This window comes from Psammomys obesus, unplaced genomic scaffold (genome assembly GCF_907164565.1).
Source record: "Psammomys obesus unplaced genomic scaffold, mPsaObe1.curated_primary_1811, whole genome shotgun sequence".
Lineage (NCBI taxonomy): Eukaryota > Metazoa > Chordata > Mammalia > Rodentia > Muridae > Psammomys > Psammomys obesus.
In genome coordinates, this window is record NW_026596073.1 from 29,843,933 (window position 1) to 29,867,703 (window position 23,771).

Below are 23,771 nucleotides of genomic sequence, written 5' to 3' on the forward strand. Positions count from 1 at the left end.
TCTATCTATCTATCTATCTATCTATCTATCTATCTATCTATCTATCTATCTATCTATCTATCTATCCATCTATCCAGTATTTCACTATGTGGCCCAGGCTGTCATTGAATTGATCCTCCTGCATACAGATTCTAAGTGGTAGTATTTCAGGTATATGCCACCATGTCCAGGTTGTTAGGCTGCTTTGTAGCAATTATCCCCTGGGATTTTCAGGAACTGGTGTCAATGCCTAGATTTTCCAAAGTTACTGAGATTAAAGACTCACTCCGCAGGAGAAAGCAGGCATTGTGAAGTTATGTCAAAACAGCTATGCTTTTCTTCTGGAAGGACGGAAGGTTGGAGACTAATTTTGTAGGTGGTTCGGAAATTTAAATCAAAACTTCCTGGGTTTAAAATTAAACACCCACTTCAAAAAAAAAAAAAAAAAAGGATGCACAATTCATCATGACTTGCAGTGGAGTAGTTTGTGCCCAGGGGAAAAAAAAACTTCAATATCCAGGGAACAGGCCAAAGAATTTTGATGCATCCAGATGGTGGGATGCTGTGCAGCCACTGGGGATGAGGAGGCAGATTTATCTTCATATATTTATAATATACATGATAGCAACAGCACACTAAGTGAAAACAAAATGCAGCAAATGTGAAATGCTGAGTCATCTGAATACAAAGAGGGGCTTCTCTGTATACTTACTTTTTCTTTTTTGGGGAAAAAAAAATCTCTGAAAGTGTTCCATGGCTTCCAAGAATGAAAGATCGAGGGCCAGGGTTTGAAGGAGAGGCTTTTCACTGTAAACAGCCCCTGTTTGAATTCTGGCCACAAGAATACACAGTCCACTTTGCTATCTGTGGGGAATTAGTTCCTGAGATCCCCATGGGCATCCACATCTGAGGACGATCAAGGGAATCCCAGGTAAATGCTACTGTATTTTCAGGTCACCAGTGATGACTTTCTGTGTTACTTAAACCTTCTTTTGGTTACTTAAAAATGTCAAAATATAACGCAAAGCTATGCAGATAATTGTTACACTGCAGTGTTTAGGGAATGGTGGCACGTGCATTTTCAGTACAGACACAACGTTCTAAAAGAATATCTTATCCATGGTTGGTTGCAGGTGGGGGACAGATTCTGAAAGCCAGCTGCATCTCCTCCATGAAAATAACTCAGCTGGAAGAGAAGGGAGACAACAGAACGAGAGTCCCCGTCCCTCCCGCACACGTAGTGTGCAGGGCCTGGCCAGGCTAAGCACCAGGCTTCATCTCTCCTACGACTTCCATCCACTGGCACTCAGCTCATTTTGTCCTGTGTTCTTCAGATCTGTGAACTGAGTAAGGAACCCTTAAACAGTCATCACGCAGGTCAGGCTCACTATGAAACACAAGTGGAAAACAGTCTCTCCCCTCCGCCTCCTCCCCAGAAAATGACTTATGAAAACAGTACTTTAAAATATTTTTAACAAATTCTAAATAATAATGACCAGCAAGCTTAAATAGTAGTTTATTTATTTATCCATTTAACCGTTCAGCTAGTATCACTGGAACATCTGATATGTTCTAGAAATGTTGTTAGTTCCTGGGCACAGAGGGTGGAGAATAAAGGATTCTGTTGCGATAGAAAGAGTTTCCCTCTGTCACAACACCTTGGCACGTGGAGGCAGGAGACGGAGCACTCTAGCCCCTGTTCCTGCATTTATTCATCCTATCACAGCACCGCCCTGCCTCTTCCTCTTGCTCCTTTGCTAATTCGCCTGCCTCAACCACAGCATCTGTGGGCCAGGTGTGTGTGGGGGGAGAAAGACGGATGCTGGGAGGAAAGGACGCTGCGGTTCTGAGCCCCTACTGTGGGCAAGAGGCGTTACGTAACTAGCCTTATGTAATTCTCACGACGACCTTATTTAAAATCTATCACGCTTATTTTAAAAATGAGGAAAGTGACACTGGAAAAATGTTCAGCAATTTAACCAAAGGGCGCAGATAGAAAATAGCAGAACTGTGTTAAAATCCTGGCCTGTCGACTTTCCAGGCGACAGTCTTTCCACTATGCTGTGTTGCCAGGTCTCCCTTCAAAAAAGTAATATGCTTTACAGGCTATTGTGAGAAGGGAGAACAGGGCCCTGTGCAGGGTCCTGATCATTCACAAAGGGAGTCACTGGATTTGGTTTTTGTTGTTGTTTTGGGGTTTTTTTTTGGCTTTTTTGTTTGTTTGTTTGTTTGTTTGTTTCTTGTTCATTTATTACAACAAATTGGTCCTCTGGCTTCCTTTACTTTTAAGACCCACTGTACAATAACTATTTAAAAATTAATTTCAGAACAATTCACATGTCTCCAGGGACATGGTGCTATATTTTATCCACAGGGAACTGACCGCGTTGCTGTCTTACAGCTGGGGCAATATGGGGAGCAAAGGAAAGACGGAAAAAGTTTGTGATATTCTTGCCTGCAAGGGCTGAAACTCATAGGGAAGGTTCCATCCCCATGACAAGCAAATGCCTATGGGTGCCAGAGAGAGAATCTCACAGTTGGGGTAGCTCCATGCAGCGGGGTTGGTGGAGGGGTGGCTCTAGTGATAGTGACTATGAAGGATAATCAAGAAAGGCTTCAGGGATGAGGTGAATCTTCAGGGCAAGGGGTGGAGCCAGCACTGCCCTGCCAGGGTCTGTTCTTGTACTTTATTCCCTGTTCTCAACTACTGATGAAAACGTTAACAGAGAAGCTGAAAGAGTAATACAGACTTCAAACTGAGGAAGCTAAATTTAGCAGCCGCTATTAGGCATTCGCTACCCAATCTTCTTAAAATAGCCCTTTCGGGTCAGTATTTTTCCAGATCCTGATCGAATTGGTGGTGAGATCTCACTAAACTCCAGGAGCGACCTGTGTGACCAGCTGCAGACACTGATTTTTACGGATTGTTTCGCTGCTCTTGAGAATGGCTTCATTACGACAGCTGACAGTCTTCATTTGCTGAGTCCTTTAGAATGTCATTTTAGACCATTTTAGTACGATGTCTTACTTACGTGGTAAAAGCAGGGTTGACTTTGGCCCCAAGGTAGTAAGAATAAAGTATGAACATGCCAATCATGAAAGCCAAGAACACCATAATGAAGAGAACCATGAACTTGAAGATGTCCTTCACAGTCCTTCCAAGAGAGATCTGTAGGGGCCCAAAGCTCTCGTTTGCAGGGAGGATGTATGCAATCCGAGAGAAGCTAAGCACCACAGCTATGGCATAGAGGCCTTCGGAGATGATCTGAGGGTCAGAAGGGAGCCATTTATCTCTAGCTAGAAATGGGGGAGAGAGAGATTAAAATGGTGTTTTAAAAAATTTATTCCTAACTATGCAAAAACAAACACTGCAAACAGATCTATTATATAGAGAGGTGATTCTTGCTTCAGTTGAAGCTACTGGCAGTTTAATTAATTGTCCAGAGTCTATTTTTTTAATGTTAAACTAGAAACAACATCCATATTTCAATGGATGAAACCCTATTATGAAGACACTAAGATGGCCTCATATTGCAGAGAAACCAAATAAAATACTAGAGAGGGAGAGGGGGAGAGAGAGAGAGAGAGAGAGAGAGAGAGAGAGAGAGATTCATTTTTTTATGGACATGGACTATATCCAGGACAAGAGGCAACTGGTATTCACTTTCCCCTTAGGGGTCAGCTTTATTCTCTGGTTGTTCTGCCATCCTATAGGCAAAGCCTCAGTGAAACTTTTTTTGAAGGTCAATTCATCTACGAATTAACCCAAGTAAAATGTCCAGCAGCGGGGGGCGGGGGGGGGGGAGGACACGAGTATCACCAAATCATAGTGGTGTTGACTCGCGAGACCTGAGCCATGGGGCAGACTCCCAGGAAGTGTAACTATGTTAGATGTAGGCCCGGAACGAGGACCCCAATAGTCTACAGCAGATCCGGTTCTCTGGCGAGCCAATGAAATAATGGTTAATTCAGGGCCAACTAAGTCGTTTCCAAAAGAACGGCTGCACCGTGGACATTTGTACTCTAAACCTGACATCTGTTGAATGTTCGCCACGTGTTAGACACTGCCTTCAGCGACCCAGTGCCAGTCCTCTCTTTGTAAAAACAGAAAGACTTTCAGAGAGGTTTGAAAAACATATATAGAGGAAGTAGGGCAGCCCAAATTAGTAAATTCCCCTCCAGCCAACAGTTATTAAACACCCATGAAAAAATTTAAACCCACAGGTTATAGAAACAATCAAAATCGCATGTCACATAAAACAATATTTCAATTCTTTAATCATAAATGGTGTCCGCTTGCCCCTTTGATCCAATGTCTTCAGCACATTAAAACTCATGCTTGTTGGTACAATAGATAATGTGTTTAAATTGCATGCACTGCAATTTGTATGTTTTGGAGACTCCCTAAAAATGCTTAAGTATCTGTTCTCCTCATAGCATTGAGTCTGAATCATATGGATTCTTCTTTCCAACCACAATACTTCTAAAATCTGTATTTTAGGCTTTCTTATCCATAAAATGTGTGCCAGACAATAATTTATTCTATTTTAATTAATTTATTGTGGTGTTTGGGCTAAGCAAGCACTCCAGCATCATGCAATCCCTCTATGCCCTTGTTTGCTTAGTTTATTGTTTTTCATTTATTTATCTGCAGGATCTCACTAGGTTCCCCAGGCAGGCTTGGAGCCTGTGATCCTTCTGCCTCCCGTGTAGCTGGATTGCAGGCCTGACTGACGTACGCAGGAGACAGAAGGAATGAAAAGTTGCCAGTTACAGCTCCTTAATACCGCTGTGGCAAAGCTGGCCTCAGTGTCCTTCCATCTTCATGTCCTTGCCATGAGAAAGACACAACATCCTCGCCAGTGTCTAGAATTCCCACAGCCAACCTTCTCCTGTGTGTGAAATGCAGCTCCTACATCCTGCCTCTGCTGAGTTTTTATTCATCCTATCACATGCATCTAGCTTCTCAGAGTCTGGGATTCATGCTCTCCTCACTGCCCACAAACACACATTTCTCACGCTAAGCATGCAATGGTTGCCTTTTGATCTCAGGTTCGGCAGCCCGTAACTTCGGTGATTGACAATCAACCGTGGTCTGAAAACATCGAATAGCAAATCCTAGAAACAGTGTGTACGTTTTAAACTGCCCAGCCTTCTAAGCACCAGAACTGTACAGTTCCCACTGGTTCCGTCCTTCACAGGGCACGAGTCCCTCTCTGCCCAGCACATCCACAGTGGCTAGGCTGTCTGCCACTTACTGCCTGAGTATCAGTGTAGCTCATCAGACTGGCATGTCTGTAATTACTCATTGATAGCCCCACAGCTCAAAAGCAGTGATGCCAAAAGTTTTATTACAGTCTACTGTTCCAGTTTTTGTGTTTTATTAGTTATTAATCAATTATGTCCTCTAATTTCTAAATCAAGCTCCATCACAGGCATTTATTTACTTGTGAGAAAAAAACACAGTATATGTAGGGTTTTGTTCTACCGGCGGTTTCAGGCATCTTCGGGGAGTCTTAGTCCAGAACTCCGATAGGGGAGCACGTCTTAATGGACACTGCTTTCCAAAACTGCCCTTCCTGAAACACGAAAGGACCCCGCAGCTGACAACTCACCGTAGGTGAAATACTGAACCTCGGGTGGGAGTGTGACCTCGCTCAGGTCGCTCTCCTGCACGTGGCTGTCCACATACTGCTGTGCCTTGGTTGCCTGCAGGAAGGCGAGGAACCTGGCCGTGAAGGCAGCGATGAAGATGGAGAGCATGCCGAAATCAAGCACGTTCCACAGCTGCACGATGTACTCCCGGGGCCCTTCCAGCCACAGCTCCTTGCACTCCGACCACATCATCCCTGCGCAGGAAGCCAGAGGCTGTGTGTTAGGTTTGCCAGCTGAGGCTGGGGAGCCAACAGTCTGTTCACATCCAGGAAAGGTGAGACTCCAGCACCAACCGACCATGCCGGGGCACTGGCGGAGCTGAGTGGAGAGGAAGCTTCCACTTAGGGGCTGATGGACTCATCCATGTCAGAATTTAAAGGAACTCGCAACACCACGATTGCTGACCCCGGTGACAGATCGCTGATCGCTGACAGAAGGGGGCAGGAAACAAGCAAGCTGAACTCTGCTAGTCCAAGGCTTGTGGAGGACAGAAAGGGGAGCCTAGGAAATCAAAGAGGCTAATGAATCAGATCACAGTAACGTAGGGCCACAAGGAAGCTCCCGAGTGAGAAAGTCCCTGCTCCACTGCCTCCTGGGGAGGCCAGAAATATCATCTGAAAAAGATCCAGTTCTAGAGGAAAATGTCATTTGAGTAAAAAAAAAAAAAAAAAAAAAAGGATGAAACGCTCAGTTGAAAATTGCCCAGACTGTGATGTACACATGGACGCCCAGCCTTCGGTTTTGTGATAGGATGTCATTTACAAGTGTGTTGGGATATACCCGTAGCCCAGTGTGTGGGATGCGTGCACCCGGGGGCCACAGCTGGACATGTTGTAACATTTTTAAAAGAACTACAAAGCTCACAACAAAGTTTATAAAATAATGGCTTGCCCCAGGCTGAGGCCGTGAGGCCAATGAGTGGAGAACTAACCTACTCAGAACAGCAGGGAACACACAGGCGGTCGCAGAGCACAGAAAGACACGGGATAGGAAGGATAGGAATCAACCACAGAGCAGTTCCGCTTCCTGAGATGGAGCAGAATTTTTTTTTCCCTCCTGCTGCTTCAAATTTTTCCTTTAACACAGATGCTCAAAATGAGTAAACGAAGTTAAGTAACAGACATTTCTGAAAACGGAGGGAGGCACTCCTAAAATCCCTGAAACTCAAGCAGTATATAAGGAAGGCTCCTTAGTTGCAAGTATTTCAATGAAATAATTGGGCCTGCGTTAACAGTTTAGTGCCAGCATACCTTTCAGCATTATTTACTATTAAATCATTTAGTTATTTTCTTATTTAGCTAATGTTTTAATGGTGATGTCCTCATCGTATATGATACAATGGTTTTAGTAGAAAATGGTAATCGTTTCAGTAACTATGTATTTTTGGATAGAAATTAGGAAGCTTAAAAGGCTTACCAAGAACCCAGACCATAATAAGCATTTCCGTCCACGTGAACTGGGTGGTCTTCACCCTGAAGATCTGCTTGGGGTAGTCGATGACCGTGATGTTTGGCAGCGTGGTGATACCTTCAAACCTGTCTGAGGCGTTGAACACAAGCAGACCCAGAAAGATAATGAAGGAGGCAGCATGTGCCACGAACTTCATGAAAGGGCTGCGAAGAATTTTCCCCAGCTGCAGTGTGACAGAGAGAGGGAAGGGGAGAAGGGAGGGAGAGGGAGAAGGAAGGGAGAGAAGATGTTCTAGAAAATTCTGCCTCTACTTGCAATACTCACTATACAGAATAAAAGTGAATAAATAAAGGGAGCCGGGATGCCTTCTGCAGAACTGCCCAACCCTCTGGGCCACTCGCTTCCCAGGATAGTTATGAATGTTGCTCATTGCACTTGGAAGACATCAAGGAACAAAGCCAAAGGTTGGATGCCCTGACTGATATGCACTGTGCAAACTACTCTTTTTTATTTTTAGGGAGATTTTTCCCTCTAAAAATAATGCTGAAAGTCTTGCAAATTCAGTTTCTAAATGTCTACTCTGCTGTAAATCAAGCTGCACCAGCTGATGCCCTTCTGAAAACCCCAGTGTGTGAGACAGCTCTTATTCTTATTTTTGCCTGAAAGATGATTGCTAAGCCAAGGTTCTTAGGCCTAGAAAGAAAACTTGAGTTTGTAGACTCACGTAGGGCATTAAAAGCTTTTTTTGAAGATTAAAAAATTACTACAATGTAAACAAATTTTAGTACTCATTTCCAATAATCCAGAATCATCATACCATGTATCATATTTTAAAAGGAAGAAAACATTAGAATCAAGATAATTATCTTACCAGTTCCTATCTGCATATTTGAGAGATATATAATAATTGGAACTTCTAAGTAAGGCGGCTTGATTAAAAATAATAATGTCTGAGTTCTGAGAATGATACATATAATAAAAACATGTCTAAGGTCATCTTATAATTATTTGAGGGTGGCACCTTAAAAATATCTTGTGATACACTGCCTGTAAAAGTCTCATGTTTTAATAGAAATGAGAAACAGTTTATCTTGCCCCCAGCACAATCTAAGGATTAGGAACATTGGACATATCTGTCAAATACGTTCTCTAGTCTGCACACTCAGAGCCTGATTTTTAACTCAGTCTGTGACCTTAAAAAAAGATTTGGTTCTCATTTAGAAGACTAACTCCAAACGAATGTCCGGAACCTTAATTTTCTATCAACAAATGAGTAACGAATGTCAAGTATTTCTGCATCGGAGCTTCGTGCACACAGACGGTTGCTACCTTTCCATACCGCACACAGAGAAACAAGCAACAATACAATTGCACGTCCTGGTGCTGGGGCAGCTACGGAGGCCGTGTTTGGCATCACTGCCCAGGCACATGCTGTTTCCTGAGAACTGCCAAGTCCGTTTTTCTGATTGATCTTTAAAACTTTAAATAAGATAAAAATAAAACAGTATGCTCGTCTTTAAAATGGGATATATGTGGAGTTTTGCGCTTTTTTTCGCACAGCATCGGAGCCAGGGCTTCATGGATACCTGGCAAATGCTCTAACGCTGGGCTTTGTCCCCAGCCTAAGAATTCCTCACAGAGGCTGGAGATCAACATCGAGTGTCATGGTTCTGCGCGCCACCTTGGTTTTTGGACCGAGAGTTCACCGGTTAGCTAGGCTGGCTGGCTAGTCTTCCAGTCTCTAGCTCTCCAGCACTGAGATGGCGGGCACATGCCAGCATCCCTAGCCTTGTCTGTGGATGCTAGGGATAGAGCTTGGGACGTGGATGCAAGGCAAGCACCTCATCAACTAAGGGACTCCCCAGCCTGAGAATTCTGAAGTTCCCTCTCTACCGTGTAATAAGCACGGCCATGCACAGGCTCCAGGAATGGCGACTGCTGAGCCGGGGGCCACGTTAGACTTACGGGGTCATCTATAAGTGACCTGGACTCGTTTCGCCTGAAGAAGATTCTGACTTAAATAAAACCACACTTGAGAACATAAACACGGTTAACGGAGCCGAAGGCAGCTCCTTCTCAGGGAAGTGCCCTTCATTAGCGGAACGGGTTCTGTTAGCATGACTCATATTCTCTTCCACACCTTGCGCAGGGGATTTCTTAATCACAGATTAGCTTGACTTGGGCAGACTGAGAGAAGAAAGGCATGAGAGTGATCAAAGCAAAGTTAAGCAGTGTGAAAAAAAAAAGAAAGAAAGGAAAGGAGAACTAAAGTACGCTACACCAATTCTACACACGTTGGAGGTTTCTGGAAGAACAAAGGATTTGAGGAGCCACCACGGACATGACCGAAGGTGAAATAACACCACTGATATCCGTGTGCTTAATACTCAGCCCCAGGTGCTTCTAATGCTTCAAACGAGAGCCCCGAAAACAGCTATTTTGTGGTCTCCCTGAGTGCAGCTGTCTCCTTCCCGCCCCTTCCTCTCGCCAGCACCAGCCATGCCCTCCTTACCATGCTGTCCGTAGTAACTGCACAACTTCACTCTAGCCATTTCTTCCTTCCCGTCTACCATGAGGATTTTTACCTAAAAGCCTGTTTACGTCACGCCTGCACACGCCTCTTGCTAGTACCAAACCGTTTCCAGTTCTATCCTTGAGGTGGTCCTCTCACTAAAAAGTGGAACCTGTGTTCCGCAGCCACACGAAATGCAGCGCCAAAGAGGCGGGAGACCGAATTTTAGCTTCTGCACCTCCCCAACAAAGATACACATTACACCAACCACAGAGGGAAGGCGGAGGGGCCAGTACCCTGCTACAAGGTGCAATCCAATAGCCGATAGCAAGGAACGGAAGGCCCAAGGCCACGACCAACACGACCAGACACTTGATAGCGATGGTCTGCTCCCGAAGGCCAGAGAGGTTCTCGTACCAGATTGTCAGAAGCTGCTGCTGGCAGTTGGGGTGAGCCACAAACTGTGGGAAGCAGAGAGAGAGGTGTTAGCATTGCCCGGAGAACAGCCGGCATCGCAATACGTACCTTTCCGGGACACAGCCTGCGCCAAGCCTCCTCTGTCTTGCTTCCCTTTAGAACCAAGGTGGACACCAAAGGAGAGAGTTGCTGCTGCCCTCACTCACAGTCCTCTCCCAACTGACTCCTCTCTGGCAGAGAGTGACATTCCATTTGTTTTGGGAAAGCCTGTCCCCACCATGCCACTCATTAGCTTCCTTGCACTTATTTCAAAACGGAAGGGGAAATCAGTTATCATGCTTACTGTTGACTAGAAGTAAGAGAGATGCTACTAAATTTCATGAGTTGCTCCTAAAATACTACGCGTACGAAAAAACAAATAAAGGGTGGGGCATTTGCACTGTGTGTGCTGTGCCTGAGTGTGAAAAGATGTGCACAGTGGGAGCCAGCGGGTGTTCTACAGGGCTCATGCCGGCACCACCCCTAACTGCTGACTCTCTAGCCGTTTTTGGTTTTTTAGAGCCTTGTACATTTAGTTTCTACATGCTTACATCTTGACTGTAAAACGTTTTTTGGTTTTCTGACACAGGGTCTCATACTTCAGCCCAGGCTGGCCTATTAATAACTTTCCTTGTTGGATGACTTAGTGTGAAAACAGTATTGCTTTTTGGTCCAATGTTGTGTGTCTCCTTCAAATTCACTTTTTGAACTCCTAACTCCCAATGCGTTCGCTGGCGTCAGGAGGCAAGGCCTCAGAGCATGCTTGGGGCCTAAGGATGGAGTCCATGAGATGATGACATTGGTGCCAGTGTGTAATAACACCTCTCCCCCTGTTTTTCCCACATGTAGTACAAAGAGAAGTTAGTAGTTTGCAACTCAATGGGTGGCTTTGGCCAGGAACAGCTCTGCTGCCATCTTGAGCTCAAGCTTCCAGCCCCAGTGCCGTAAGAAATGAGTTTGTGTTGTCTCTAAATCACCCTAACTATGGTGCCTTGTTATAGCACCCAAAGCTGATTTTCCCACCATTGCTGATTGCCAACTTTCCTTTCTAAACCACTTACTTACTGTCTTCTCCTTTCCTCCCTTTTCTTTTAAGACATGGTCTCCCTCACTATGAGCCCAACTGGTTTGAGCTTGGGATCCTGCCTCAGACTCTTGTATACTGGGAGTAAAGATGTGAGCCACCACATCTTTACTGTAAGGCTCACAGTTGACACTGTCTGCCACACTAATGTAGTCATTAGGGGACTGCCTGGAAGATTCTGTAGATGCAATCTAGACTGAAGAATTCCCAGGTCCTCTGGTTCTGTGAAGAGCCCCAAATCTCCACTTGCGCCCTGTGTTATATTTAGACCATTTCTTTTCTGCTTCACTCCTCCCTCTACAGCTTATAAATGTCTATTTATTCATTCACTCTTCAGAATGCTTTATACACTTACTCTCAACAGCTACTGCCCTGGGCATTTGGCAAAACTAGGAGAATTGGTACTATTTTAAGTTGTAAGCAGTCATTTCTTTAGAGCACATAGTAGGCTGTCAATAAATGGAATATAAAAGCCATTATAACAAAGTTCTGAACTCTACATCCTTGTCAAAACAATAAAACACAATCATCTTATAAACATTAATGGAAATGTCTCTGTGGTATTGAGAACCTTCATGGATCCTAGTGAAAGCTCTTTGAAGACAGCAGCCAGCCAAGATGAGGACAAGGACCTGGGCATACTAGGAAAGCCACAGGCTGAGTATAGAATGTCATTGAATCAGGCTGGGCAGTGGTGGTGCAGGCCTTTAATCCCAGTACTCAGGAGGCAGAGGCAAGAAGATCTCTGTTAGTTCAAGGCCAGTCTGGTCTACAGGGTGAGTTCCAGGAGAGCCAAAATTATACACAGAGAAACCCTGCCTCAACAAAACAAAACAAACAAGTATCCGATACTGTTTGGGGAGTCAAGTATGTACTTTTTTGGGGGGAGGAGGCAACCCAAAGATTTCTAGAGAGCAAAGTATCCACATGACTAAGAGACAAATGCACACATGCCCAAAAGATGCTCCACCATACCACAAGGACACTTGCTCAGTTACATTCACAGCAGCTTTATTCGTAACAGCTAGAAACTGGAAATAACCTAGATGCCCCTCAACCAAAGAATGGATAAAGAAAATGGGGTTCATTTACACAGTGAAGTTATTACTCAGCTATTAAAAACAAGGAAATCATGAAATCTGCAGGCAAATGGTTCGAACTAGAAAAGATCATCCTTAGTAAGGTATCCCAGACCTCAGAGAGACACACATGGTATATATTCACTTATAAGTGATATTAGTCATTAAGTATAAAACAAAACAAAACAAAACAAAACAAAACAAAAAACATGCTACAAACCACAGACCCAAAAAAGCTAAGTAACAAAAAGGGCCCAAGGGGAGACCCTTGATTTTCATTGAGAAGGGGAAATAGACTAGAGATGGGGGTGGGTACATGGAGGGCGGGTAATGGGTAGATGAAAGGGTGGGTGTAGGGGCAGGAGGGATCAGGTGTGGGGAGGACAGAGGGAGAGTGGGCTGGGAGAGACAACTGGATAGGGGAGGGGCCATCTCTAGACCGAGCTAGAAACCTAAGACAATGAAACTCCCAGAAATCTACGGGGGTAACCTTAGCTAAGACTCCTAGCAATGGTGGATATGGTGCCATTCAGGTTGACAGCTATATCCTGTAACTATGTGAGACTTCCAATGGAGGAATTGGGGATACCAACCCTGCCACAAAACCTTAGAACCACAATTTGTCTTGCCTACAAGAGGTTCAGGAGTAAAAGATAGAGCAGAATTTGAGGGAAAGGCCAACCAATGACTGTCTCAGCTTGGAAGTCATGCCGTGAGAGGGAGCCCACCTCTGACACTATTAATGATATTCTTCTATGCTTTCAGACAGGAGCCTAGTTGTCATCAGAGAAGCTTCACCCAGTAACTGATGGAAACTGATGCAGAGACCCACAGCCAGACATTAAGTAGAGCTTGAGCAATCCTGTGGAAGAGGGGAAGAAGGATTGAAGGAGCCAGAGGGGTCAAGGACACCACGAGCAAACCTACAGCATCAACCAACCTGTGCTCATAGGGGTTCACAGAGACTGCGCTGCCAACCAGAGAGTATGCATGGGATGGATTTAGGCCCTCTGCACATATGTAACAGTTGTGCAGGTGGGTCTTAATGTGGGACTCCTACAGTGGATGCAGGGCTGTCTCTGACTCTGTGGTCTGCCTTAGGATCCCCAACTGAGCTGCCTAGCCTAGCCACAATAGGAGAAGATGCACCTAGTCCTATTGCAACTTGATATGCCAAGGCTGGGAGGCCTCCCCTTTTCTGAGGAGAAGGGGAGGAGGGAGGATTGGGAGGAAGGGGAGGGGAGAGGGAAGGACTGGGAAGAAAGGAGGGGAGGGACGCTATGATCAAGATGTAAATTAGCAACTTAACTAATAAGAGAGAGAGATGTGCACTGTGTCCATTTGGATGGATGAATTCACTTCCCTTGGGAGTATTCTGCTTGCTATGGGTTGAAAGCAATGTCTCCAAAGTTCAGGTATTGTCATGTGACATTCTGAAGAGGTGAGGGAGTGAAAGCCAGAAGAGGTGGTGCCAGCCAACAAGCACCATCCATCTGTTGTCTCAGCTAGTGAGAAGGCTGTAGTTAGAGGGTCTCTTGCTTCTAAGAAGTTCAAGGCTGTCTGGGTAACTTAGCAAGACTCTGTGCTTAACAAAAAACCTAAAAGCAAAAACCAATCCATCCAAGAGGTGACATGACCCTTGCTGAAGGATAAAGATGATCATAAGTGAGTCACGCGGTGCTGATCAGTTTGCTCTTCCATTCTTCCGCCACACAAGGGCCCTGCTATGTTCTTCTGGAGGATACAGCCAGAGGATACAGTGCTCTCACCTTGGGCTTTCTACCCCAGAGCTGTTAGAAGACACTTTGCTGCTCTGTAATTCACCCAGCCTCAGTTATTGTCACGGCAGCACAAATGAACAAGACGTTGCCTTTCTTGGGGTTTACACTTCACAGAAATATCATTATTGTTGTTATTCCTATTGTGTGTGCATGTGTGTATGAGCAGGAGGGTGCCATGGAACTAAAGTGAAGGTTAGAAGACAACCCGTTAGTTCTTTTCCACCTCTGTGTAGAACAGAGAGCGTCTTAGGGTTTCTATTGCTGTGATAAAGACCGTAATCAAAAGGAACTTAACAACTCTCAGGTCACAGTCCATCACTGAAGGAACTCAGGGCAGCAGCTCCAGGCAGGAACCTGGAGACAGGAGCTGAAGCAGAAGCCATGGAGGAGTGCTGCTTACTGGCTCATCCCTCCTGGCTTGCTTGGTCTTTTGAAGTATATATTAACTATTAAATATATATTTAAACCCAGGACCATCTGCCTAGGGGCGCCACTGCTCATAGTGAGCCTGGCTCTCGCACATCCCCACAGACTTGCTACAGGCAATCTGATGGTACCAGTTTCTCAGCTGAGGTTCCTTTTCCCAGGTAAATCTAGCTTGCATCAAGTTGATAAACCAACCAGGATACAGGGGATTGAATTTAGGTTGCCGAGCTTTCCCAGCAAGCACCTTTACTCACTGAGCCATCCCACAAGCCTGGTTTTGTGTGTTTTGATTTTGAGACAGGGTCTGAACTCTATAGTCCAAGCTGGCTTAGAGCAGGAAGCAATCCTCCTGCCTCAGCCTCCCTCATGCTGGGATTATAGGTCTGAGCCACTCCCAATACATGAGGATGAAAATAATACTTTGGTTTGGAAATTTTTCTCCCGACCCTCCTGACAGGGTCATCTTTCAATGTGAGGATGTGCGCTAGAGCAATGACTATCCTTTCTCTACAGTGTATGTGAGATGACCCACATCAACCCCTATGGCTTGAACCGCACACTGCCAACACTTGCTGTATGTTAAACCCTAGTATTTCACCTGTCATAAAATTCTAGCTGGCCTGTTTCCTATAAATAGGAACACAACCTATGCTCGTCTTGAGATATATAAAACCATATCTATTGAATCCATTTAAAATCCATACGAATGGATTTTCTCCCAACAATTCAAAACTTCTCATACAAATACATGAGGCACATATTAACAAATAAAACCAATACAATATTAGCAAGTGAGAGGAAAATCCCTTAGGAGACTTTTCTTTTCTTTTCAACAACTTCAAGATAAGGCAGTGACCTTTACTACTTAAATCACTCTATTTCCTGGAAAAATATCCTATGATACCACACAGCCATAGCTGGCTGTGTTGGGTTTGTATGCTGTTTCCCAACTTCAGTGGACCAGAAAATTGAAGTCATTACAAAAATAATACCCTGATTTGAGGTTTTCTGATTCAAAGAGCAAATGCTTGACACATAATAACATTTCAATCTTCAATGGAACAAAAATTTTAACAGCATTGCAGAACACACACACACACACACACACACACACACACACACACACACACACACGACTAATAGGATGTAAGCTGAACCACAAACCAGGGCAGGAGATGGAAAACAACTGAATAAACTTATACTTAAAAATGGTCATGTTATACCATCTTTTTGAACTATCCTCAAGTGGGTGTTCTTGGACAAAAGCCCTTGAGGGAGTGTCAGCTCTTGCCTTTAATGATTGTTAAGTTAGTCACATGTACATTCCTCCTTCTCCTTCTGCACTATTCAGATTTGGGACATCTTACACCTTCTACAGAGAGACACATCTGTGGATAACTGAATGTGTCCATGTTGCAGCAGGTCTAATTTCTAGATTACTTTTCTGTTAAGGATGAAATTGGAACATGGGGGAGAACCCTGGGAATGATTTTTCTCTTGAGCCTAGTTTTACAGACTAAATTGCCTACCTTATCCCTTCAACAAATTTCCTATAATAAACATTGCTCACCATGAAGTAGGAAGACTGAGGTATGCGGGGGACGGGGAACCAAGCTCTGCTTGCATATCACAGAGGTATGATGGGAATAAGAGCTCAAAGGAAGCAAATCGTCTCTACGGCAGAGAAGACACATGTAGAATTCCTGATAGAATTGCTGAGTTCACCAGCATAACCAGGCACTGTAACTATTCTTTGGGAATAGGTTTTCATCCTAGCATTTGTTTATTTTGGAAGAGGGTTGAAACAGGTTTCAATATGGACCTCAGGCTAGCCTGGAGCTGTTGATCCCCCTACCTCAGCCTCTTCGGTGCTCTTTTAGATTTATGTATCCTATGAGTGTGAGTATTTTGCCTGCATGTGTGCACAGGCACCATGAAGATGCCTACAGATGGCTACAAGCCATCATGTAGGTGCTAAGAACTCTGCAAGAACAGCAAGTTGTCATAACTACTGAAGAATCTCCCCAGCCCCCTTTCCTTCAGTTTCTGTTGATGACTTTTCTACTGTGCAGAAGTTCCAAACTCTATGTTGTCAAGTGATCTGTTCTTTTGTTTTAAGAATTATTTTTAAAACATTTTTAAAAAATCGTATGCACATAGGTGTTTTATCTGCGTGTATGTATGTGCTCCACATGTGTCCCTAGTGCCCACAGTGGCCAGAAGACGGTATTGGTCCCCTGGAAGTGGAGTTATGAATGGTTGTGAACCACCATGTTGATATTGGTAACCAAACCTAGGTTCCCTGCAAGGGCAGCAGGTGCCCTTAATCTCTGAGTCATCAATCCAGTCCCTCAAGATTTCTAATATTATTATATATCAAAAGTCCTTCCCTAAAAAGCATTAAATCCATAGTCATACATGTTGATTAGTAACAAATGTATTGCTAATGATACCACATACGTTATAACCTAAACATCAACTTGCTTAAATTAAATAAGTCATTCACTCTGCAAGGCGGGTTGGTTAACAGAAGCACCGTTGCAGATGAGCTACTTCTAATACGACACTTTCAATGAAATGATAAAAAGCCTGAGACAACTGAAATCAATTCTCTCCTCTCAGGTGCCAGAGAAAAGAGATTCATATTGCAAGATGCGTGACTCTGTCTGGACACTTTTCTAAAAATGGCTTGCCATCAATCTTGTTCAAAATCATCTTGCCCTCAACATAAGGAAAACCTCACAGGAAGAATGCTCCAAGGAGGTGTTTAATTATCTTAAAACTGATCTGCTCCCTGACAAGTTGTTTCATTTCAATTTCTGGTGAAAATCTTTCCATGTCATTAGTGACTGGCCCCAATCCCATGGATATTACACCTGAAAGTTCTATGTATTGTGATGGAAATGTGTGTGTGTGTGTGTGTGTGTGTGTGTGTTCCTGCTCATACCTAGGTGTGGGACAGAGATCTTTCCTCACCCTTGCTTTGTGTTAGAATGTAAACGCTAGCTTAGGTTCCACTGGCAAGAGTTAAATGACAGGTTTGATTTGCAAGAGGTCTGAGGACAGCTGGCCAAGGACAGTGGCCGGCACTGGCCACTCACAACAGAGCCAAAATTGGGCCCCCGATACTCCCTTATCAGGTAGTCCTGGGCTTGGATCTAGGCAAGATTTCTGGATGTTTGCTTTATGTAAGCTTGTCCCTTTGCCTTTCCTTGGGATTCTGTGAGCTTCCAAGGATTGTTTGCTAAATTATTTTCTGAGAAATCAGTCAGCTGCTCGGGGTGGGACTTACAACAAGGAACGCAGAATTGTCTTTGGTACTTCAGCTTGCTTGATATAAATTCTTGTCACAGAAATGCTGTGAGGTAACATTTAGTGAACCATCACAAAAAAGAGTTTCTTGTGATAATCACACGCGTTATCTCACAGGATCGTCACACAACTCTTATTTTCCCACTTCACTGAAGAGTAGCCCGGGGCTTCAGTGCTGTCCACATCTAGTCAAGAACCCACGGTGACACCAGAACTTGAGCCCTTACAGCTTGGATCTACTGCCTGTCTGTGTAAGCATGAGAACACACTAAAGGAAAATGGGAAAAGACATGGCTGTCCCCTGATGACAGGCTCATACTCTAGACACACCCCTCACATCAGCGGCTGCTTTTCCATTGTTCAGCTTCTTCCTTTTCTAAAAAATGATTTGTCTTATTTTAAAATTATGTACATGTATGTGGGAGGTGAGGGCTATTATCCAGCAATCCCCTAGGGCTGGAGTTACAAGCAGGCATGATGCGCTCAACATGGTCGTTACGAACCACACTCAGGTCACCCGGAAGAGTGGTGCATGCTGCTAACCACGGAGCCATTGCCCCAGCCCCTATCAGCTCCACCCTGTTACATAACGCACTTATATTGTCCAATTCCAGAAACTGCGATTTTTCACCATATGAAATATTTTAACTACAATTTTCAAGAATTATTTAACAGCTCAGTGTAAGTTAGTGAATGAAAGCACATAAAAGTTTTTCCACAGTAACCATAATGCAAATAATTGTGTCTTTATATACGGCCCTGGCATGACTACCTCTGTATCCATGTTACACCATGAGACATGTCATTTAAGCTTGGTAACTCTCAGTTTCCTTCTATATAGTATCTTAGCATCTGTCTTACCTGGTTTATAGGTAAAATGAATAACAGGCTTGGGCAGTAAGGATCAATAAGAGAACATATATTTTGGTATCTTACAATGCATAAAGCAGCAGTATTATCATTATTTTATTTATTTATTTTTGTTTTGTTTTATTTCTGACTTTATTTCTGGTTTGACTTGCTGAGTAGCTGAGGCTGGCTTTGAACTCCTGATTTCTCTGCCTCTACTTCCCAAGTGCTGGGATTAGAGATGTGTGCCACCACGCTGCTATCATTAACGGCATTGAAATTCAGTTTGCAGAGTGCTTGCTTTATCCTTATCCACTTCAATCACACTAAACTCCAAGATACATAAAAGATAGAGTTCTCTTACGTAAGGAAATTGAAATGTAGAGAAGGCTTATCCTCGATGTCAAGGAGTCCCGGCTCCTCTAACGGGTAACACTTGAGAAGGATCAGAACCCAAGGACATTTAACTCTACCTCGACGCTTCCCTCCAACGCTCCACCCCTCTTGGCTGTTTGCCAAGTGCCCCTTTGGCTTGCAGCACCACCACTTCCTGTCTGGGGATGAGCGGCTCACGTACCTTTTTGACTTCATACTTAATGGCGAGTTTGACACGACTCAGTGAAGCTTTGTGCCCGTGTCTCTCCAGGGGCTCCGCTGACTCCAGATCCCCATTCAGAATGGCTTCCACCTCTTCTGAGTCCCGACATAGGTCCAGCACGCCCACCACGAAGTCTTTGCACTGCATGGAGAGCTTCCTGTAGTCATTCTAAAACGAGAGGTTTGCTGTTTAACGCCAAGAATTTCTCTAATTCAGTGGCAAGTGTTTGGGATGGGCATGTGTGGATAAAGGTGTCTTCGCCTCTGGATGGGAAGATGCAGCCCCATCCCAGATAACCAGCCTGGTTATGGCAGATGTGGATTCTCTCATCCTCACTAAGTTAGATACAGTGGGATTTTCCTGTCCTCACTAAGTTTCCTTGTGCCCAGTGGTACGAAAGCTTGAAAATTATATAGACATCATCTCACTTTGTATGTGGAATCTTTAAAAATCAAACTCACAGAAATGAAGAATGGAAAGGGTCTTAGCCAGAGGCCAGAAGGGAGAAAGAATCAGTCAAAGGCACAACACGCTAACTTGCTTGATTGAACCATATATACTTATATCAATACACTATGTGCTATACCATAATATGTTCAATTATCATCAGTTTCAAATTTAGCTGGGCTGTAGCTCAGTGGTGCAAGGCTTGTCTAGTATGCATTTGGCTCTGAGATTTTGTAGAGGAATTTTTTTTTTTTTTTTTTTTTTTTTTTTTTTTTTTTTTTTTTTTTTTTAGATAGGGCCTCACTGTAGTCCAGACTGGCCTGGAATTCACCATGCAGCCACACTGGCCTTAAATTAGAAATCTTCTAAGTTCTGCCTACCTAGGACTATGAGATCACCTGTGTACCATCACACCAGCTTATAAAAACAAAACTGCTCCAAAAAAGTCAGGCACGATAGCTCACAGGACAAGGACTATCATGAGTTTGAGGCAAGCCTGGGCTATGTAGCAACTCTGAGGTCAGCCTAGGCTACAGTGTAAGACCCTATCTCAAAACATAAAACAAAAAAACAAAAAACAAACAAACAAACAAACACACGAATATTAGCGCCAACAAAAATGTGGCATATGCACAAATCACTGTTTCATATTAAAAGACAGTGGCAGTATAACTGAACATTTAATGCCATAAATGCTCCTGTTGTCTGTGGCCTCTGCGGAAATGCCAGGGTCCCAGCCTAGAGGGCAGTGAGGGACAGTGGGGGTTTCTGTCAATGTGCTGCAGGTTTGGAAGCTGATTTGGAACACTGGGATTTTGTCCTCTTTTGCATTTTATTTTTCTTTCCCCCTCTCTCTATTTTCCTCCTCTTTTGTATAGGCAATTAACTAGACCCAGAAAGGACCCTTCTGTTACATAAAAGTTTGTTTTACGAAGAAAAAAAGAGACACTGGCTAAACACCAATGCTGAACACCAAAAGTCAAAACAAGTTTTATCTCTTTGTACACAAACATTTACTTTGAAGCTAAAGCAGGGCCACTTCTATAATAGAAACTTTCTGAAGCAGCAGGTTGATGCAGACAAGCCACCATATTTGAAAACCATGGTGCTCAGTTTCTTACCCATGGCTTGTGGAAAACATTGCTTCTCAAACACAGATCTAATACCAGCATTATCAGTGGCACCCAGGACCTGTCAGAAATGCAGTTCGTAGGCCCTGCCCTGAGGTAGAACCTAAGGAAACCCAGCAATTCAATACAAGTCAGAGTTTGCAAACGACTGCTAATAACTGAAGGGGAGGGGTGTCCCAATAGGAAGACATCTTTTTGGGTTGGCTGAAGGGCATACTATCTTTCCTTGCAGAAACGGAAGGAGAGAAATGGCTGATTATACGGCATTGGATTCTCCAGGTTACAGACTATCAATACCTGAGAGAAAAGTTTCCAGGCCACCGGAACTAACACTTGGCTAAAAATAATCTGTGACTCTTTAACTTCATTTGCATATTTATTTGGTGTGATGGATTGTTGGCAGCTTCCCTGTTACCTTCTCAATGGAGCTCTATTTTTAGCCCATTGGATCCAGTTTAGGTACTACTGACCATCTCCTGGGGAAGGGCCTCACTTTTAGAAACCCCATTTCTACCTTGATGACTTTGGCTAAAATTTGAGCCTATAAAGTTAAACCAGACACTCTGTAATTCCAACATTTAAGAAGCTGAGGCAGGAAGACGGCAGGAAGCTAGTCTGGAAGCCAGACCCTGGCTGAAAACAATTTTAAAGTTAGCCACATAATAATTTAATTGATGCGCTTGAAGAGAATAAAATTCCTTATATTAAAGTGTTTTGAGACACTGTGTCTCAAAGTGACACTTCACACAGAAAAATTTCTAGGCTTCAAAAGACATCATACTTTAATGCAGCGGCTCCCAACCTCTGGGTAGCAACCCTTTGGAGGCTGCATATCAGATATTTACATTACAGTTCATAACAGTAGCAAAATTACAGTTATAAAGTAGCAACAAAATAATTTTATGGTTGGAGGGGGAGGGTCACCATAACATGAGGAACTGTATTAGAGGATCGAAGCATTAGGAAGGCTGAGGACCACTGCTTTAAAGGAAGACGTGAGGAATTTCAATTTTCTTCCCTTAAATACTTTGATAAGGTAGGCAAAAACCACACCACCAATTAAAATAAACAACGAGAAGAGAGAGAATGTTTAAAGGCTACACAGACTGGAATAGTTTCCACTTCAGATATCAGTAACTTAGACAAAGAACAGTTAATCCTTATTCCCTCATAAGGGAACAGATGAAACAAATAAGACTCAGTCTCCATTCAAGCTGGTACCATGTACCTGATACTATTAATAAAACGTGCAGCCTCTGCACTGTGTGTGTCAGTTACCATCCATCCACCTTCCATTCCTGAAAGCTAATGCAATACTTTATTATAGCTTACAGAAGTATTAAATCCATGATGTTTCCATATACAGCTCCTTTCTTAACGCAGTGTTGTAGATGAAATTTCCTCATGTCATTTATTTTTTTATTTTTTTATTTTTTGGTTCAGAGCGTTCTGTGAAATTTGGTGTGACAGAGGCCGGCCATTTTTCTATCAGTCAGAAGTCAGAGGAACTTCCCATGCTTTGAGGCAAATCTATAGTGATACGCCAGCAGTGTTTCATTAACTCTTAAAATTAGAACCTGGAAGCTGCTCAGCTTTAAAGAAATCTGTGTGACTTTTCACATGGCCCGACAGATCAGTCAGGAAAGGAACAAACAAAATACCGCAGTGATCATCCTAGTGAGGATGATGGTCTGTTTGCACAGGTTAACCATTTACTGCTGGAAGGTGTCTGCTGTCCAAGCACAAAAAAACAGCCATAGGAATAGATAACGGTGATTTTTTTTTTTTTTTAACATGGGGTGCCGCTCTGTTGCCCAGGGTGGCTCCTGGCTCGATGCTCAAGGGATCCTTTTGTCTCATTCTCCTTAGTAGCTGGAACTAAAGGCATGAGCCACTTCTCCTGGCCCATGGTGATTCCCTCCCTCCAGTCATGGCTTTTTTGATCTATCCGGAGTGCTCAAGGAAAGCTGGAGAACCCTGGCCAATCACACCCTTCCGTCTCCTGCTAAAGTCTGCATTGTGTGCCTGTGCACCCTGAGCCCCTCCCTGCCTCTTACGGCTTCACAACTCAGATCAAACAGAGACACCAAGCTGCCCTCAATCTAGTTCTGCAGAATCGTCTTCATGGTACTTTCCCAGCTCAAGGGCCCTCTATTCAAAGTCAATAGGTGACCAGAGCAGAAATTCAAAACTCCAAGGACCTGTTACACTGGAGGCAGAGCAATGAATTCCAGGTGCACCACAGCCTCTCACACTCCTGCTAACATGTCTGGCTTAATCTCCATTTCCACTTTTTATGTGAAGGAGGAACTGACATTCAACGCCAAGCGAACATGCAGCTGCCAGGCCTCTTTACCAACAGTCACAGGGCCCTGCCGTCCTGGGCTCAAGCAAGGCTTCTATCATATGCCAGCTGTGGAATCTTTTGAGATTTCCTCAACCTCCCTGGTAAGTGGAATCCTCCCTTCTTTTTGTCCTGAGAGGACTAAATGCTGAGAGCATGTTTAGTCCAAGTTAGGAGGCTTAGGAGTGCTTCTGTGTTGGAAGGTATGTTATTTTGGACATAAAGCCCATCGCTGGGGCTGAAGAGATGGCTCAGTGGCTTAGAGCACTGGCTCTTCCAGGGAGCCTGAGTCCGGTTCCCAGCACTTCCATTGAAGCTTAGCATACCAGCGGACAAGCTTACACCTTCCTCCAGCCTCCGAAGGCACCGGGTACACACATGGTGCACACACATGCGTGAACAGGCAAAACACTCATACACATGAAGTAAACATAAGTAACCCTTCAATAAAATGAAACCTGGGACAAGGGTCCCAGATGCTCAGGTCTAGTTTAGTCACTGTGACATTGACCCTGTGACATTTCCCACTTGTGATACGAGAGGTCTGTAGGACTGGACCATTCCCAGAGTCTCTTCCTGATGTAAAAGGCTGTCTAACCTTGGGTCATGCCCATTTTCTTTTTTCCTTCTAGCTCTACCATGACAGATCTGAAACTGCTTTCTACTTTGAAAGAAAAACTGAAGCACGGGGGAGGCAGATAGTCTCTTG

At 43.9% G+C, this 23,771-nt stretch overlaps 1 protein-coding gene across 1 annotated transcript in view; it reads right to left on the reverse strand.

The window, feature by feature from the left end:
* The window catches only part of Trpc3 (transient receptor potential cation channel subfamily C member 3), a 63,253-nt gene that overhangs the window by 18,015 nt on the left and 21,467 nt on the right, over window positions 1–23,771 (reverse strand). The window contains exons 3-7 of the mRNA XM_055626185.1: window positions 19,121–19,309; window positions 9,853–10,017; window positions 7,051–7,267; window positions 5,595–5,828; window positions 3,012–3,276 (exon numbers count right to left, since the gene is read on the reverse strand). Of these exons, the coding sequence (XP_055482160.1) occupies window positions 3,012–3,276; window positions 5,595–5,828; window positions 7,051–7,267; window positions 9,853–10,017; window positions 19,121–19,309 (1,070 nt within the window). The remainder of the gene's footprint in view (window positions 1–3,011; window positions 3,277–5,594; window positions 5,829–7,050; window positions 7,268–9,852; window positions 10,018–19,120; window positions 19,310–23,771) is intronic.